Source organism: Cebus imitator, unplaced genomic scaffold (genome assembly GCF_001604975.1).
Source record: "Cebus imitator isolate Cc_AM_T3 unplaced genomic scaffold, Cebus_imitator-1.0 Scaffold39, whole genome shotgun sequence".
Classification (NCBI taxonomy): Eukaryota; Metazoa; Chordata; class Mammalia; order Primates; family Cebidae; genus Cebus; species Cebus imitator.
In genome coordinates this window covers 5,862,798-5,880,485 of record NW_016107354.1, presented here as the reverse complement: position 1 = coordinate 5,880,485, position 17,688 = coordinate 5,862,798, and the positions used below count along the sequence as shown (strand labels likewise).

Here is a 17,688-nt window from a genome sequence, read left to right as displayed (position 1 = left end):
TACATCATTTGAGAATGTTTTTGAAAGGTCCATAAAACATCTCCACAAGAAGCTCTGCAAACATTAGTTCATTTCAGCAGGCATGTGCCACATGCTTCTCTGATTGCAGCGCACAGTTCTAGCTGGGCACAGAGTGGGTCATGAGACACTTTCCCTCCCTCAAAATGCTTATGGTCCAGTGGCATAGATCAGCATTCCTAGAGTTTATCTCAACAGCTTATAGCAGTCTTTATTGATTCTTTTTCTTGCCTCAATCTTCCTGTTTTTGAAAACTATTGTCAAGTGCCTCCTTCCCTTTAAAGGATAACTTTTTCTTTTGAAGAATCACAGATAAATGTATAGGTAGATGGACAAGGCTGTCAACAGATAGAACTGCTACTAGACCCTAAAGACAGAAGTTTCTAGATAATTGTTTCTGAGGCTAATATGACGTTATCTCTAAAATGTGCTGCTTTATTATTTATAATTTTGGAAAGCAACAAGCACCTTTTAAGGCATAAGAGGTAGAAGCTGGTATTGTATTACTTTGCTGAAGTGGCCATAGTAAACTACCGGGAACTGCAGCTTAGACAACAGAATTTAATTTTCTCACAGTACTGGAAGCTAGAAGTCCAAGATCAAGGTGTTAGCAGGTTGGTTTCTTCTGAGGCCTTTCTCTTTGGCTTGCAGATAGATGCTGTCTTGATGTGTCCTCACACATTCTTTTCTTCGTGTGCACACATCCCTGGGGCCCCTTTTTGTGTCCAGATGTACCGTTTTTATAAGGACACCAGTCAAATTGGATTAGGAACCACCCTAACGGCCTCATTTTAACTTAACCATTGCTTTAAAGGCTTCTAAAATTGCTTATTTCCCTCTTTTATAAAATATTTAAGGCATTTTCCTGAATTTCCTTGTTTTTATTATTATTGCTCTTTTAGATACTCACTTGTGCAGCATGCTTTTGATTTATGTGGCTGGGTCAGTTATGTGGCCTGCATCAGTTACATAAACCTGCAAGTATATATGGACACAAATACTAAATGCTCTGTAAGATATATAGAAAAGGTCTAAGATACAATCTCTGGCTTGAAAAATCTTTTGAAGTTGTCAAGGGAGACTTGGCAGTTCACATGAACGAAAAGCCCAATTCTTTAACATAGTACATAACTAGGGGCTAATTATGTTAGGAAAACTAAGAATCTTTATATATCAGAGAGTAGGTAGATCAGAGAGTTTACAGAGTAATGGAAAACTTGGGTTTTTCTATATTAATAGGATTTGGCGAAGAAGAAGAGAGAAGGAGGATGATCATGGTATTATTATTGGAAATCAAGTCACTGTCCACCCCAAGCAGAGGATATGTGACAGGAGAACTGTAGCAAATTGAGTTTTTAAAGGTGTGTAGGCAGCAGTGTATGAAAGACCTTGAAAACCATGTAGAGGAGCTTGGAGGAAATTCAATAGAAATGGGAAACCATGGATGGTTTTGAATAAGAGACAGGAAGTAGAACTCTGTGAAGAGCGTGAGTAGAAGGACTGGAGAGTCGTTCCAGTGCCAAGAATCGGGCAGATCAGAAAGGAGTCTGCAGCCGTGAGCTAGGTGTGTTGGCATGAAGACATGTGCTCAGGTAGTTAGTGATGGCAGGAGGGTATTGAGAGAGGGAAGAAGGCAAAAGGCTCTGTGGAAGAAAAATCAGCAAGCCTGGATGATCGCCTGGACAGAGAAGGGCAAGAAAAGCAGTGAGACAAATCACACTGACTGACCCCTTAGCACCGATGTGAACATAGGAAAGTAAGGGAAGCTGGGTAAAGGGAAAGCTGCTTTTGCAGGGTAATCTTTACTTTCAGTTTAGGAAAGAGTTTTCCTGGGTTGGAAATACATCAAAATACGCAAATGGAAATCAAACGTTCATAAAAATTGAAGTAAGAGCTAGGACGAAAACAACAAGACTTATTTAGCTTATACTCAATAACGCAGACATAGCTGAAACTCTGAGGATAAGATATTATCTCTGAATATTGTCATGGCCTTTGAGAACTTATGTTCATAATACATATATTTGTTATTTTTCTTAGAAAACTCTGCTTTAGGAATACCCACAAAACATGACTAGTGGGGCTGTAGTATTAACCTTCCCTGCAAAATTTCTTATCATTACACTTTTGAAAGATTTCTAAGTCTTTAATATTTAAATATGTATTTTAGGATGCAACAACAAAATCCTTTTTTACTTAAGAAAGAATCGTATCAGAATCCCCTTGTAGAAATTAGGTGTTTCTAAATTCATAATTATATGAGCGTAGAATTTATTTACTGTCTTCTATATACATAAATAGAATATTTAGCAATTAGTTCATAACACACATTTAGGTTTATTTCTGAGAGTCAGTATAGAGAGTATCCTAATTATAATGCATTTTACACACAAAAATAACATGAGATAATCATTTTTTACCTGTTTTAACTATGCTATAGGTAATGACTCCGTAGTGTATTTTCCATGGCTGCCGTGAATGATCCCCCATATTCAGACTCCCCTTAGAAATGAGCTCTTGAATAAAGATTGGTAAAGTACCTCTCATTCAGACCATTGGAATGAAATATATCACATCATTGTCCAGACATATGTACTTAAATGAAATGCATTTTGTTTGTAAAACAGCAAACAAAAAGCCTCTCTTAGCGTGTGCCATTTTCTACTTCGGTTTGTGGCAAAGGGGACCATGTTGAAATAATTTGAGGCATGGTACTCACTGGTCAGTCTTGGTAATGCAGAAGGGAGGGACCCAGTGCATCATTACATTTCACATGTTTTTCAGGAGATGGCTGCAATCAGTCACTTCGCATATGGTTTGAAAAAGGCTTGTCTCACTGGCAAGCAAACTGTTATTTAAGTACACAATCCACTCTACTACTGAAACAGTTTTGCCAAACTTATCCAAGTATTCTCACATGCTTAAAGATGGTATAAATATCATTTATTGCTAGCAGTTTTCTTCAGACTATATGGAATGTCTTCCTGCTGCCTGATCTAAGTGTCCCAGTTTACATTATGGCCTTTACTGCCTCTGTTTGATGGAGTGATCAGTAAAAATTTAATGACACTATAAAATAATAAAAATGTCATTAATTTACCACGGATCCTGGATGCAGTGGTTGTAAAGTTACATTAATAAACAGAATATTTTTTACAACAAAAAGCATTGTTACGTGGGAACATATAAATAACACACATAAATTTAAGAGCAATTTTACTGTTAGCACACACATTATAATGGAATAGCCAATAAGTGTATAAAACATAGTATATAAAATTTTATTAAAATATACTGTGCACATCAAAAATTCAGCTTTTATCTAAGTGCAAAGAAAAGCCATTATTGTGTGCTTACTGTTTCATTGCTGTTCTTTCCCCAGATCACAATTTTATATTTGTTGCCAGTAAGAGGAAGTTGATTTTTTTCCTAGATAAAAACAAACCTCTGTTCTTTTAGATACCCCAATTCATTCTCTCTCTCCACCCATGCAAAAACAAAATTGATCAATCTTGCCATGGTAGGGAGGGAAAAGTTGCTAATTTAATACAAAGTTAAAAATAATGCCCAAAGAGTTGAATGGTTTGTTCAGTAACTCTGGAAATAAGGGATAATAATCCAGCAGTCTATCTGTCATCAGTAAGGCTGCCCCGTCATTGACTCTGATAATATATGAAGATGATGGATACTACCGTCTTGTGGCTTGTAACATTTAACATTCATCAGCTCTCACTAAAGGGGGCTTTATCATTTAAATATATTTATTTAATATGCAACATCTACCTCATATATCATAATTTCAAAGCACTTAGAGAACCAACAGTCCTACAACACAGCAGAGCTGACTTTAATTTTTTTCAATAACTTTTATGTTGCCTGCATGTTTGTGACTGACAATGCATAAGTAAGTGTCTGATCACGTTGCTGCATGTAAAATCCACTGTCAACATAGGCAGTTTTCCTGGAGGGGTGGGATTAAATTAGCATTGAGGTATTTTGCTTATATCTCCAATGTATCTTACTTGGGAGCTATGTACATGGTGACAGCTAGTTCATGTGTGTGGAAATTTGGACTTGAGAACTTGCCACACACAGCCTATATTTGTTCTATATAGGGGCATAATGGCAGAAGTTTAAGCTTGATGGAACTGAAGTTATCTTTATACTTCTTTCTGTGCCCATGTCCACATCCTGTATTTACTAGGCTCATGTTGGACCTCACCGGTAAAATCTTTGCTTAGCTCAGCTGCCCAGACGTAACTTGTAGACATCAGGCCCTCTTATCTTATAGTTATGTGGCTGGCAAATAAATATTCTGAGCTATTCTTTGAAGAAAAGAAGGAAATCTTCTGGGAGAATAGGTGGAAATTTATATGAAAGGGCATGGCTTTGCAGGGTCCTTCTTTAATCTCAAACACAAGTGCTTAATATTATCAAATTTAAGATGCAACCCACTGCCCAAAACAATTTCTATAATTGATTTATTTTCTTCCTATTTAAGAAGTGTTTTATTGGATATTCTTCCTTGACTTCTACTGTCAAAATATTGATATTTTAAAGGAAAGTATCTCTCTAGAAGATTTTTTTTTCAATGAAGTCAGAAAAATGTATGACTTCAAAGACACTGTGAATGTGTTGTTGAATGTTCTGAATGTTTTTTGTTATGATTAAAAACAAGCTGATACTACTGAATTGTGAGAGCACTTCAATTTTTATAAAAGAAAAGATATTATCATCATGTAAGCTTTGTTGTCTTAGGATTTTACAAACCATGGCATGTAATTTTCCCTCTTCTACTTCCTTGTCAAAATATTGATATTCTTTCAGGAACTTTATTATTTTTTTTTTACTGAGAATATTTTCCAGTAAAATCAAAGAGAATGAATGACTAGAAAGATACTTGAAATATGCATATTGATAGGTAGCACGGTCTGTTGATTTTCAGAGAAAGTTGTTTTTCCCCCTATGAAAATACAGTTAAAGGTTGTTCTTCCAAGAAGATTGCAGGTGTCACATCAAAACTCCTTTTGCATTTAACATAGGGAAAGCATTCACATGCAAATATTTGAAATGCGAAACAATGTGATAAAACAAAGGTTGAATATTTTGCTTTCCCTGGTACTACTCATCTTCACTTTAATTCTTTTCTTTTTACATCATGACAACCAAAGTGCTACTCAAAAATAGAAATTGGCTGATTAAAAGCAGCTGTCCTTTCCCTGACTATGTGTGAAGCTCCCACAAGGCTTATAGTTGCTTTTTGTTGTGTTCTGCATCTGGGTTAATTTGTTCTTGTGCACCGTGTTTTCGCATTAGAAGATATTAGGAAACTGTACTTAATTTGGTTTTTATTTTCATTCTGTTTTTTTATGTGTCGTATTTCACAGGTTTTCCCACATACTGCTATTTAAACTAGTGAATATTACCCAGTTAGGGAAATTCATGATTATAATTTTTGTTGCAAATGTTTCATAGAAATGGTGTAGATTAAAGCAAGGTTTATGCTGTGTTTTCTTCTAAAACAGATTTCAACATATTCCATGATGAAGGGGAACTGGAAGACTTCCTGCACAATTTGACTGATGGGAATTAATTATAGAAATATAATGATATTCAAAAATAATCACATTAGAAAGCACAAATGTAGTGAGGCTGTACAAATGAAGCACAGCCTCTATCAAGTAATTGTATGTTTGCTCTTTAAGAATATTTCCAAGTTTCTAAACATCTTACAGAAGAGAACACTCAGAGTGTTTCCATCTAATGCCGAACATGCTCAGTACAGAACTAGGTCATTGAACAATAGGCTGAACAGCAATCAGCACTCTACTGCTGCATAATGCATTAAGTATACCATGCAGAAACCATTCCCGGAGCTAGAAGCTGCTATTTCATGTCTGTAAATTCAAGCTGACATGACATTTAATATTGTTTCATAGTAATGAACAACAAGGTTTCATTCATTCATAAGCACAACACAAAGCCAAGTTTGAGTCAGGAGAGTAGTGAGGAGACGAGAGGGGGACATGCACTGTGTTTCTGCAGACAAGAACACCATATTAATGATGGTCAATGAGCCCCTCTGCTACTGATCCAGAAAGCTGCAGAGGGAGTGTTCACTGTGATGCCTACGACTCCTACTCCTAGAAGAACTGGTGAACAAGTAAAACATCTCTGGGTTTCCCTCCTAAAGCAGCAGGGGTATTTAATTTTCCTGGCTCCATGGCTGGCTAGGAGTGATGTCCTCCTTTTCTCTTCCCAGAAAAATCACAGTTGAAATTCTGAGACAAAATAGTAGTATCAGTCATCATCTAGTTGCCCTGCTTTGAAATACTTGTTTTTGAAACCGTTGTACATAAAATTCTGACTTGTATTTCCACAGGAATACCAATGCAAACTATGATCTCTAAATGGGAAAATTCCTCTCCCATTAAATTTAGCAGTATATTTTAATAGGAACTGCTCTTTCCAGTTTTGGCATTGTTGGCTCAACCCCCTCTGTTGCATTCTTTTTAGATTACTGGAGCAAACCCAACAGAGAGAAGATATGCAGAGCAGCTCTGGCAGGTTCCCTGTCACCGGTTTCCTTTCCTTACAGGCACTATGGTTTAGATGCTGTCAGTGCTGTGTCCATGTCACAATTGGCTTTCAGTGGAATTTTCCTGAAAGATGAAAATTGGTCCAAGTTGGGCAGAAATGATATTTGTGCATTCAACTTTTGCCCATTAAGCAAGACAGAAACTGGAAGGAAATAGTGGCTGTTTGGAAACTGGAATAAGCCTCTAATTATTTGTTCCTCTAGGAAAGAACACGCTTTGAGAATTTGGGGCCCCAGTTAACAGGAAAGTCAAATGAAGATGGAAAACTGGGCCCAGGTGTCATCGATCTCACTCGGCCAGAAGATGCAGAGGGTGAGTGGCATTTTCCTAGCTCTTTTCTGCTGCTCCATATGTTTTCAAAGGTGTGTCTGAGCTAGACATAGGATCTTTATAGTTTTTTGTAGGAGTCATCAGCTAGAATTTTTTAGGCAAAGCAGAGGAAATGTTACTCTTTAACTATGTATGTATGTTATGTTATGCATTATAGTGGAAGACTTTAAGAAGCAGTTAGATATTACATTACTAAATACTTAGCAATCCAAGTACTTCAAGATACCATTAAAGTTTTAAAATAAAAGGATCCTCTACATTTCAATGAACAGCAGAATTCTGTGTTTCAGCCACCTCACTGAATTTGTGTTTAAAAAGGGAAAGTATACAAAGGGGGGCTTTTAAACATTATTTTATTGTTCATTGACAAGAAATAATTGTATGTATTTATGGGATATAAAGTGATTTTTATACACATATACATTGTGGAATGATCAAATCAGAGTATTTAGCATATCTAAATCAAGTGTTTTCCAGGTACAGTAGTTTTATTTTGGGGATTAAATGATAGTTTGCAGCAGTTTTAGCATAAACTTAATAGTTGTCTGGGGAAGGCCCAGTTTGTGCCTATGCACTAACCATTGCTAAAGTCTCTCAGAAGTCTGGGTGGAAAGACCAGCCTTACTCTCAGAATGTCTACCCGCACCAATATCAATGCCTGTTCACTTCTCTTCCCTTTTTGTTTGTTTGTTTTAAATACACAAGCAGCACATCAGCAGAAATTGCTCCCCAGAGTCTGGGTACAATTTACGTGTTAGGTCAGCAATTCAGTAGTAATGTTGCCTGGTTATTTACTGTGTCATCATCGAGTAGAGACTGGTTTTCCCGTTAGCTGTTCTTTTGGCAGAATCTGTCCCACCAGTCAGGGAAGATTAATTTGTTCTCTTCAGAGTAACATGATACTTTGCCCATCTCAGGTCTCAGCTAAAGTCCTTCTTTAGCTTAAGGGGAAGAATCTCACTAGTATCCCTTTTACTGGCAGGGTTTCCTCCAGGACCCTAATCCCTTGAAAACGCATGAAGACACTTCATAGCAGCGTCTAAACTGGGCATGGCTTCTAGTGAGAGCCTGGGGCCATCCCAGGCAGCCCAGAAATCCCTGGAATGAGCACTTAGATGAGTAGTATTAGACATTAGGAAGCCTTCAGAAAGTTTTCAGAGTGCTAATTTTTCATACTAGTAGGAAAGATTAATGTTTGATGATAGTTTGGGAGACAAGGTGTTAAAATGAATTCTGATTAAGATGTGTATGTGTGTATGGGGTAGAGATGGAGGGAGGGAGGGAGGGAGGGAGGGGAAGGGAAGAGAAAGGAAGGAGTGGAATGAGGAAGAGGAAGCTAGGTAGGAAGGGAGGCATGAAGAGGACTCAAAACCAGAAATATACTTGCTGTCTTCCTTGAAGAATGTGTATCAACAGCCTATTATTTTCATAGGCACTTAAAAGTGCAGGTTTTCCACTGATAGAGGTGAGGTTCCTCTGCTTAAGGAGCCAGGAAATCCAAATGATGTTACTTGCGCAGTTAACCATCTGATTGCAACACAGAGACTGTGGCTGGCGTAAAAGTCTGTGTGGAAGTTTTTTCAGGTCTGGCCCATCTCAATTTTATTGGGAGATTGCACTGTAGAGTACCTAAATTGTTGACCATTTGTAATGAAATAAATATTTTCATTACTTTGGAGTATTCACTCTGTTTATTTCACAACAGACTGATAGTTACAGAGCTCTATCACCTTATCTGTGCTGTCAAAGACTTTTCTAAATTTGTCATTCATCCTTTTTCACTTGCTTCCTTAACTGCATATTGGGTGTAAATATAGTCAGTTATCTCTCAATAATGTCATTATCTAGTTAGTGATATCATGTGCTTGGTAAGTTAAAAATCATGGTCAGAATTATTAACTATTTAAAAGGAAAATGTTAAAAATTTAACTCTAGAGAAACATACTATATAGAAATATTTTTGGATATTCTATTCAATGTCTAGATTGTCTAGATTCAAATCAATTTTCCAGGTTGTTTTGTTTTTAGCAAACATTTTACCAAGCACTTAATTGCTGGAGGATGTGTTAAGCTTTTTACCCATATTTACTCATTTAATCCTTATACACATTATGAAGAAGGTATTACTTTTTCCATTTTACAGGTGAGAAAACTGAGGCTGAGAATAATTAAATCACTTGCTATGAACCACATATTAAGGGTATAGCTGAGATTGTTCCAAGCAGCCTGCCATACTACACTCCCTGTATATACAGAAATACGCGGTCCCTTCGTTTTTCTGAACAAACTCCTTGTGACCTTCCTCAGTATGGCCCATTTCCTCTGCTCTAAAAATAGCAAGTCATGCCATACGCCAGCTCTCATGTTACTCTGTCTCATATAGCAGCAGTGCTTGATGAGTGTCATAGTAGAAGGGCTGTAGTGGCCCAGGAGCTTAAGGAGCATCTGAAAACCTCCCTTCAGAAGCTTGCCCAGAGTTGCCATTGAGACCTCATGTGCTTTTGGGGGACTGTGGGTTCATGAATGGAGTCAAGTTACCTGTTCTAATACTGACTGAAGTGTAGTGCTTCTGTGAGGACTTCTAGGATGGGTAGCAGCCTTCTGCTGACTTCAGGATATTTCCTGGCATCTGTTCAAGTGTGAGCTGATTGCAACGTCTGCTGGAGTTACAGTTCATATTAAAGTCAGAGTAGATAACAGGTACACATGATACTTTCTCTACTTTGTTCCTTCACATTTCCCTTAACAGTAAGATTAAGAAGAAACTGGAGTATCAGAATAACTAAAAAAAATTACTTGCTCCTTCACTTAGTCTGTGGTCTAAAAAAAGAACCATCCAACATTTCTTGAGTGACTACCATGTGCCAGCCCCTAAACTAGACATAGAATAAAAGACAGGAAACAAAGTAGAGATGTCCTTGACCTCTTTAAACATATGATCTAGTGAGGAAAGACAGAAGATTAAAAGGGAAATATGTACATACAGAATTACCATGGAGAAAAATGCTAAGAAGATCAGGACTTCTTTGTGCTCTCGGAGTGAGAGCTCCTTAGGGAGGCTGAGTTGATAGGTTAGTTCTGTGCCTATAGCCCAGAATGTCCTCTCCCTCAGTTCATACATGTCTCTTCTGGCGTTGGAACAGCAATTTTAAGAGGCTATGCCTTCCCTCCACTCTACCCCATCCTCCTGTGAGGCTTCTGAAGTGACTAAAGTAAGCCAATCCAGAAGATGAGGCCCTGCTTCCACCAGGCTTCCCAGGGAAATGTGCCAGCCATGAAAATGACAATATCACTTAGTAAGCAACTTGTAGACATGCTTCGTAGCCCTGAGCCTGGAGACAGTGAGGAAAAGGTCACCAAAAGAGGCAGCTGTGCATGTGTATTAACCACTCATCAAAATCATATGACAAAACCATAGGCAAGGAAAACAGAAATTAAAAATATAAAAGGCAAATGCCTTCAAAATTTTATTTTTAAAGTCCAGCTGTTATTTGGCTTGAATGTGACAAGACAGCATTTCTTGTTCACCATGATATTTATAAAACTACAAATTCATTGGTGCTGGGGACTTAGGAAACATGTTTAAGGTTTTGTTACACTTTGAAGCAGTTGAAGTCTTAACATGTATTGAGTATACATAATTTGTTAGCTCCTATGTAGGACATGTAAGGAAGAGAGGGCTTGATTAGTTGAGTCTGTCGCCATGTAATTAAGAATGGTGAACAGCTGTTGAACTCTATGGACTTTTTTTTATGGCATTTCCCCTTTTCTTATTCTGCTTAGGCAAGAGTGCAATTCTTAATCCAACTCTCCTAATTTCAAGGTTGCCTATAGACTAGAAATTCTAGCCTGTTAAATGGGAGATTTGAGTTGAAGTTCCTTTGCTAAATGACTAAAAACAAGTACCTCTGGGCTTCTTTATCTTTTAAAAGAGGTGTGTTAGGTTTGAATTCATCTAAGATCCTTTCCAAATCTGTGATTATTATTAGGATCTTCATAAAACACTGAGTGAAAGTGAATTTTATATCAGAAAGATGATCTATTTATCCGTAGGTTCCATTTAGGGTTGCTTTTTTTTTTTTTTTAGAAGCTTTGCATTCAGGCTGTGGATTATTACTGACCTTTGTGCTTGGAAGGAAGGAGGCATTTTGGTTTTCTGGAGACTTTGGTAGTGTCACGCCACCACGTCCAGCTAATTTTTTTTTTTTTTAGAAGAGGAGAGTAATAGCTTAGAGGTTGTGCTTGCGCCAGTTGCTGAACTGAGTTTTCATGAGGAGATCTCTCCAGTAGTATTTCCCAATTACTTTTCACAGATAGGCTCCCTCCTCTTTATCTCTGTTCTCCTTTCCCCCAGCAACAATAGTTGAGACTTGGCTTTTTAAATATGTTCTTTCCATCCAGTTTCTTTTCTCTCTTATACCTGCTGTTTCTAAAGGGATACTTTTATTTTCTTTTTCTGTTTTGCTGTATGGTTTGAGTAAGAAAACATTCTTCTAACACCTTTAAAACAATTTTCACATCAACTACTCTGTCCCAACCTTACTGGGAGGCTGTACCTCATTTTGATTTGGGGCATAGTGAAAGATAAGCCTACCATTTATGGATGAGCTTTGAAAGGGATTATCTTTGGCCAGACTGTTGGACCCTGCCTGGATCAGAACTGGAATGGTGTGCTGTCCTACATGAATTAAAACTTTGCATTGATTTGAATGGAAATAGATATGTGTATCAAGAATACTCTCTTTTGGGACTATTGCTCTCAGATTTCTTTAGAAACATTTTATAGATTTATACTGAATTTGTGAACTGGAACACAGCCAAGATGAACTTACCCTTCTGAAGCTTCATTTGCCTCTCTCTCTCTCTCTCTCTCTCTCTCTCTCTCTCTCTGTGTGTGTGTGTGTGTGTGTGTGTGTGTGTGATGTATGTGTGTACCTCCAATTGCTTCTAAGTTTTCTACCTTAGGATAGTTTTATTATTGTTAGCTTAAGCTCTTTGTTTAAGACAAATAGGAGAGATTGCAATAGCTATTTTTCTTTAAAACACACCACTTAATATGAATGCTCTCTCTTAAAAATCCTGCTCATTCTTTGATCCATACACTTGAAAAGTGTTGAAGCTTTTTTTATTCCCCTTACCCTCCCTAGATCCTTATTCCTGGTAGAAAAGATTGACTATATGATACATGACTCACTCAAGGCAGCAGAGGCAAACTGTAGCCTGATCTGGGGTGGGATTTAAATGCTATAACTGCTTATACCTTAATGTAAGGATCATTAATTCAAGCCTACCAAAATATAGTGCTTCACACTGCAACTCTTGGCTTCTCAGATTTGAAATAAAGGAGATAAGTCATCAAATCTGTAATTAAGGCCAAGAAATCACGTCTCATATCCCTGACAAGTAGTTGTTTTACATCTGTTCAAATGCTCTGAGATTCTGATGACAGAATACTGACCACTTCTTGAGAGGCTCATCCTAATTCAGTTAGCTCTTTGTTAACAGTTTATAACTAAAATTTGTCTCTACTTCCTTGTAACTTCTAGCCATTTATTGGTTCTAGTCTAACTTCTGGACTCAAATAAAACTTATCATTTCATCACTTGACACCCCTTCAGATATTTGCTTAAGGACTAGAAGACTTAAATTCTGGTTGTTCCATTCTTGGCAAGTCATTTTCTTCCCCTAAATTTTCTTATCTGTCAGTGAGGAAGTTGGTCTAGATGGTTTCAAGTTGACAATTTTTAAAACTTTATTATTTTACTGCTATAAAATTGAAACCCTTCACCTTTAAGGCAACTAGAGTGTAATAACTATCAGTTAGGGATGACGCAATCATCAAAATAAATACAATTATTGTGGAATTATACCAGAGATGACATGCCTTGCCCAAGAAGGTATCCAACTACTAGAGAACATACCAGAAATAAAATATGAGAAATTATACATATAAAAATACAAGACTCAGGTAAATCAGAGAGAACACTAACCAGAGCTGTGCTGTGGGCATATGGGTCTAGCTTTCCATAGCCACCTAAAACGGTGTCCAGGCATCTCGAAGAAATGAATAGGCGATGGAGTCTCTGTGGAACCAGCAGGCTGGTGACTGAGGCCAGGATGGGTAATGAGGAATGCCCAAGACCTGGTAAAAATGAGTAACAGTCACACAGGCTGGGATATAAGCAGAGTCCACGAAGCCCTGGGCTCTGGACTAACTCTGTTGTATGAGTATCACAAAAATGTATTTTACTGTGGATATAAACAGTTTTAGAGGATGCTGTGCACCAGTTTATATCAGCACTATATATAAAGTGCAGCTCTCTTAAACAAGCAAATAAACTTCTCTTAAAGAAATATATTTGTTGTGTCTTAAAAGCTCCCAAATAACTTTTAATGTTGGTAGAAAACAATTTCCATTGAACCCTCCAAGTGATGTATAGTCCTGATGGGGCAAGATAGTGAAATGTCAAGATTCTTGTATAACTTCATCTCCTAATACTCCATAAAAGGAACTCAACCTGCTGCTTATTGTTGCTTAAGATAGAAAGCCCTATCAAAGACCCAGCCTCTCTTTAGTGAGGAACCTAGCCTTGCCCGATAGCTGGTTTCTCATTGGGCTCTGTCAATAATCACCACACACACACACACACACACCCACCCACACACACACACACACACACACACACACACACACACACAAATCTCCTTTTCTGACTCAATGTTCTCTACCCTGGGGAAGAAATGCCTGACTATGTCATTACTGAATCACATAAAAATATAGTCGGCTGTCTGTACCGTCTGTATCTGCAAGTTCTGCATCTGTAGATTCAATCAACTGCAGATCAAAAATATTCACATACAAAAAAATGGCTGGTTGTGTCTGCACTGAACATGCACAGACTTTTTTCACGTTATTATTTCCTAAACAATGCATTGTAACAACTATTTACATAGTATTTACATTGTATTAGATAACATAAGTAATCTAGAGATGATTTCAGGTATGTGGGAGGATGTGCATAGGTTATATGAAAGTGCTATGCCATTTTATATGAGGGACTTGGGCATCTGAGGATTTGTGTATCTGTGGTGGGTCCTGGAACTAATCTCTCTCAGATACTGAGTAATGACTGTACTTATCCAACTTGCTACAGCAACTGAACAATGAAAGATTAATACTATCTACTGTGAAAATTAGACCCAAGACAAGAATAGCTAGCATATGTTCCCGATGGAACTGCAAAATCAGTCCTTGTTTCCTCAGCAGCATGTGTGTCTGCTTCATATAAACTAGCACATCAGAATAAACCCTGATTGATAGAGTTCTGTCTGACATATTTGGACTTACTGTAGCTTTTGAAATTGTGGACCTTGCCCACAATTTCCTGGCATCAAGAGCCATTTGACTTTCAACCTGCAGGCTGTGGAACTGAGCCTAGCCTTAAGGTGATGGGTTTTAATGAGCATCAGGCTACTTAGGAATGTGCTTAAAATTCTCTGTTTAAGGTCGGGATGGGAATTGAGACCAAACTTTGCCCAAATGGCCCTTTCCTTCTCTTCAAGTTCTGATAACTGTGTTTCTAACTCGTTCCAAAGAGTCAGTATCCACCCAGTCCTTCCCCAGTTTCTGTTACTGACTTCCTATCTTTCTTTAACCAAGGTGTTCTTATTCAGTCATGCAACACCTAATGACATTTAAGTCAATGATGGCCCACATATATGAAGGTTGTCCTGTAAGAGTATAATACCATATTTTTCTGTACCCTATGTTTAAATATGTTTAAACAAATTACACAAATATTTACCATTGTGTTGCCATTGCCTACAGTATTCAGCACAGTAACATGCTGTATATGTTTGTAGTCTAGGAGCAATGGACTATACCCTATAGCCAGGTATAGATTAGACTATACCATCTAGGTTTGGGTAAGTACATTCTGTGATTTTTGCACAATGACAAAATTGCCCAAGGATTCATTTCTCAGAAGGTATCTACATCATTAAGCAATGCATGACTGTTTTTTAATATCTCCTTCTAGATTCCTCTTCTCATTTTTTTAACTTGTCTATCACTGTTTGCCTGCACTCACTATCTACTGTCTATTTTCAGCCTCTTTAGAGGTGGGTCTCTGTAGACTGAATCTTCAGTGCTAGGAGCTTTCTAACCAGGGGCTACCCTACTCATGGCCTCCCAATCTTCAATTTTACCTATCTGTGCAATCAAGTTATAATTTGCTGATTATATCTTGTATAATACTGTTATGGGCATGGAGGGAAAGGTTTTTTTTAAAAATATAGACCACATTATATTCTTCAAGAACTTGTAATGTAGTTGGGATTACATGTTTAGTACAAATAAAAAGCAAAGCAATTTAAGGTATTAAATGTTCAAGTACATCATTAAAGAAACAGAAAAGAACTGCTATTTAAAGGAAGAAGCTGCAGTGCTTTGTGGACAACAGTGGTTCTGGAAAAGCTGATAGAAGTGTGGCTGGAGATAAGCCTAGGTTTGGATAAGCAAAGAGAAGAGAATAAGCTTTCAGTTGAGGGAATAATGCAAGCAGACACAGACATTAAGCAGATAGACATTCACAGGAAAGCTCCAGAAGAGAAGAATCACCTTTTTCATCTTTGTGTTTTCCGCTAAGCCTAACACAAAGCCTGGCACATACTTGCAGTTAATAAATATTTGTTGAATTGAATATGTTACAGAAATAGCTGGGTGCCATATCAATTACCAGGTTGAAGAATTTGGACTTCCCCACCAAATAAACATGCATTGACCTTTAATCATTCAAGACTAATTTAGACTAGAGAGGTTAAGAATAACAGAAATGCAGTAGTTAGGTTGCTTTTGGAGATCTGTTAGTCTCTTTATTCCTCTGCTCTCCTTACTATTATTTCAGAGAGGATGTTCAAGTGCATAGCTTTCCATGTTATAATATGAAAAAGCTTAGTAGGTATTAGGTATGTTTTCTTTCAACTCATATTAAAAATAACTCCTTTCCTCCTCTCCTCCTGGATGCAAGTAAGTACGATTTTCACTTTTGCTGTGAAATCGATTTTCTGTGACTGATCGATTCCTTACAGATCAGTCTTGTACTTTTGCCTCTCACTTAGGAGTGTGTGATTTTTTTTAATTGTTTTTGTTTGATAGATATTTACACCTGAGACATGATGATGCCCAAGTTATGTCATAGTACCAGAGGGGAAAGGTTACCTAAGACTGCATTGTCATTTGCTGTATACTGTAAACTGCTACATTTAGGAACAGGCTATAACACGTAACTCTCAACAAGAACTTAATATCCCAAATCTCAGACCTGGAAAAAAGCATTTTATAAGAAATATGTTCGGCCATTTTCAATTTATATTAGGAATACAAATCAAAGCTTACTGGTATCAATATATGTATATGTATTTTTTACTTTGGTGGTAGAAAAATTGCTTCATGATGCTTCAATATAAGCTGACTGTTCTGTGGGAAGGTTGGTCCTACATGAGGACAAAATAAAATGGGATAATAGCTGCTTCATGCTGAAGAGTTACAGACCTGTTTGTGGGGAAGAAGAAAAACAATTGTCAAATGTCCCTGAAACTTTCTTGCCCTCCATTTATTACAATTTCAGTCAATAAGTCAAATACTTTTGACTTATTGACTGTGAAATTGTCAGTCTTGTAGCTTACAGATAGGTAAGTTCACAAGATAATGGTCTCTTTTTTTCTTTTGGCTCTGCCTGAGCAGTATGATCTGGTTTCTGTTCCCATGTATGGGAACTGGAGAGATGTGAGATGGTCTTTCTTGGTTGAGCCTTATGCCTAGTCATTGTATTTTAGTCTGTATCATAGAGAACCTTTTGAAATATATTTTTAGCTTTTGGGAAGAAGAGAGGCTCCATTAAGGAGTAAATTGCATTCCTCAGCGAACGTATGTGTTTATTTAGTAACTACCTGAAGAACAGAATGTAAAATATAGCCAACATCACCCAGGTATGAGGAAAGCCTACAAAGGGAACACATATGAGTTAAGTACCTGCTATGTTCTTGGTACTGGAATAAATGTTCTAATTCTGTTGCCATTACTACTGCTACCTATTTCTAAAGGGAACTACTGCTTAGTGAGTAGGTATTGGGTTCCAGTCACTGTGCTAGGAAATTTACATATATGCCTATTTATTTCTCACAGAGATGCTGCAAAGTAGCAATTGTTAGCTCTCTTTTATAGAGAGATGAAGCTACAGTTTAGAGAAAGAAAATAATTTATCCAAGGCTACTTAACTAGGAAAGATCAGATCAAAAATTCAAACTTTGATCTGTCTACATGGCATCTGAGCCATACTACCTTCTGTTTTTCTCCAAGATGAGCTGACTAAATTGGTTGCCTTTGTTGGATTAGCTGTTTCCTAGAGTTTTCATTAAAAAGCAGAAAATTTTAGTTAGCAAACTTGTGAAAGTTTTTTTAATCCTTTAAACTACATAAATATTAGGCATTTTTCAAATACTTTCACCATTTCTCAGGGTGAAGAAGTATTGGTGGCCCATCAAATTGGATTGACTGCCTAAAATCCTCAAGTGATCTCCTTTCAGTACTGTCCATTCCCTAACCCCAAATCTTAAAAAAAAAAAATTAGTGGGCGGGGCGCGGTGGCTCAAGCCTGTAATCCCAGCACTTTGGGAGGCCGAGGCGGGTGGATCACGAGGTCAAGAGATCGAGACCATCCTGGTCAACACGGTGAAACCC

General features: G+C 37.5%; 1 protein-coding gene across 20 annotated transcripts in view; it reads left to right on the top strand.

Annotated features, from left to right (window-relative positions):
• Positions 1 to 17,688, top strand: part of SOX6 (SRY-box transcription factor 6) — a 669,339-nt gene that overhangs the window by 610,288 nt on the left and 41,363 nt on the right. For all 20 annotated transcript variants that reach the window (XM_017525615.2, XM_017525632.2, XM_017525619.2 and 17 more), the window contains one exon: positions 6,821 to 6,929. In XM_017525615.2, the coding sequence (XP_017381104.1) occupies positions 6,821 to 6,929 (109 nt within the window). The remainder of the gene's footprint in view (positions 1 to 6,820; positions 6,930 to 17,688) is intronic.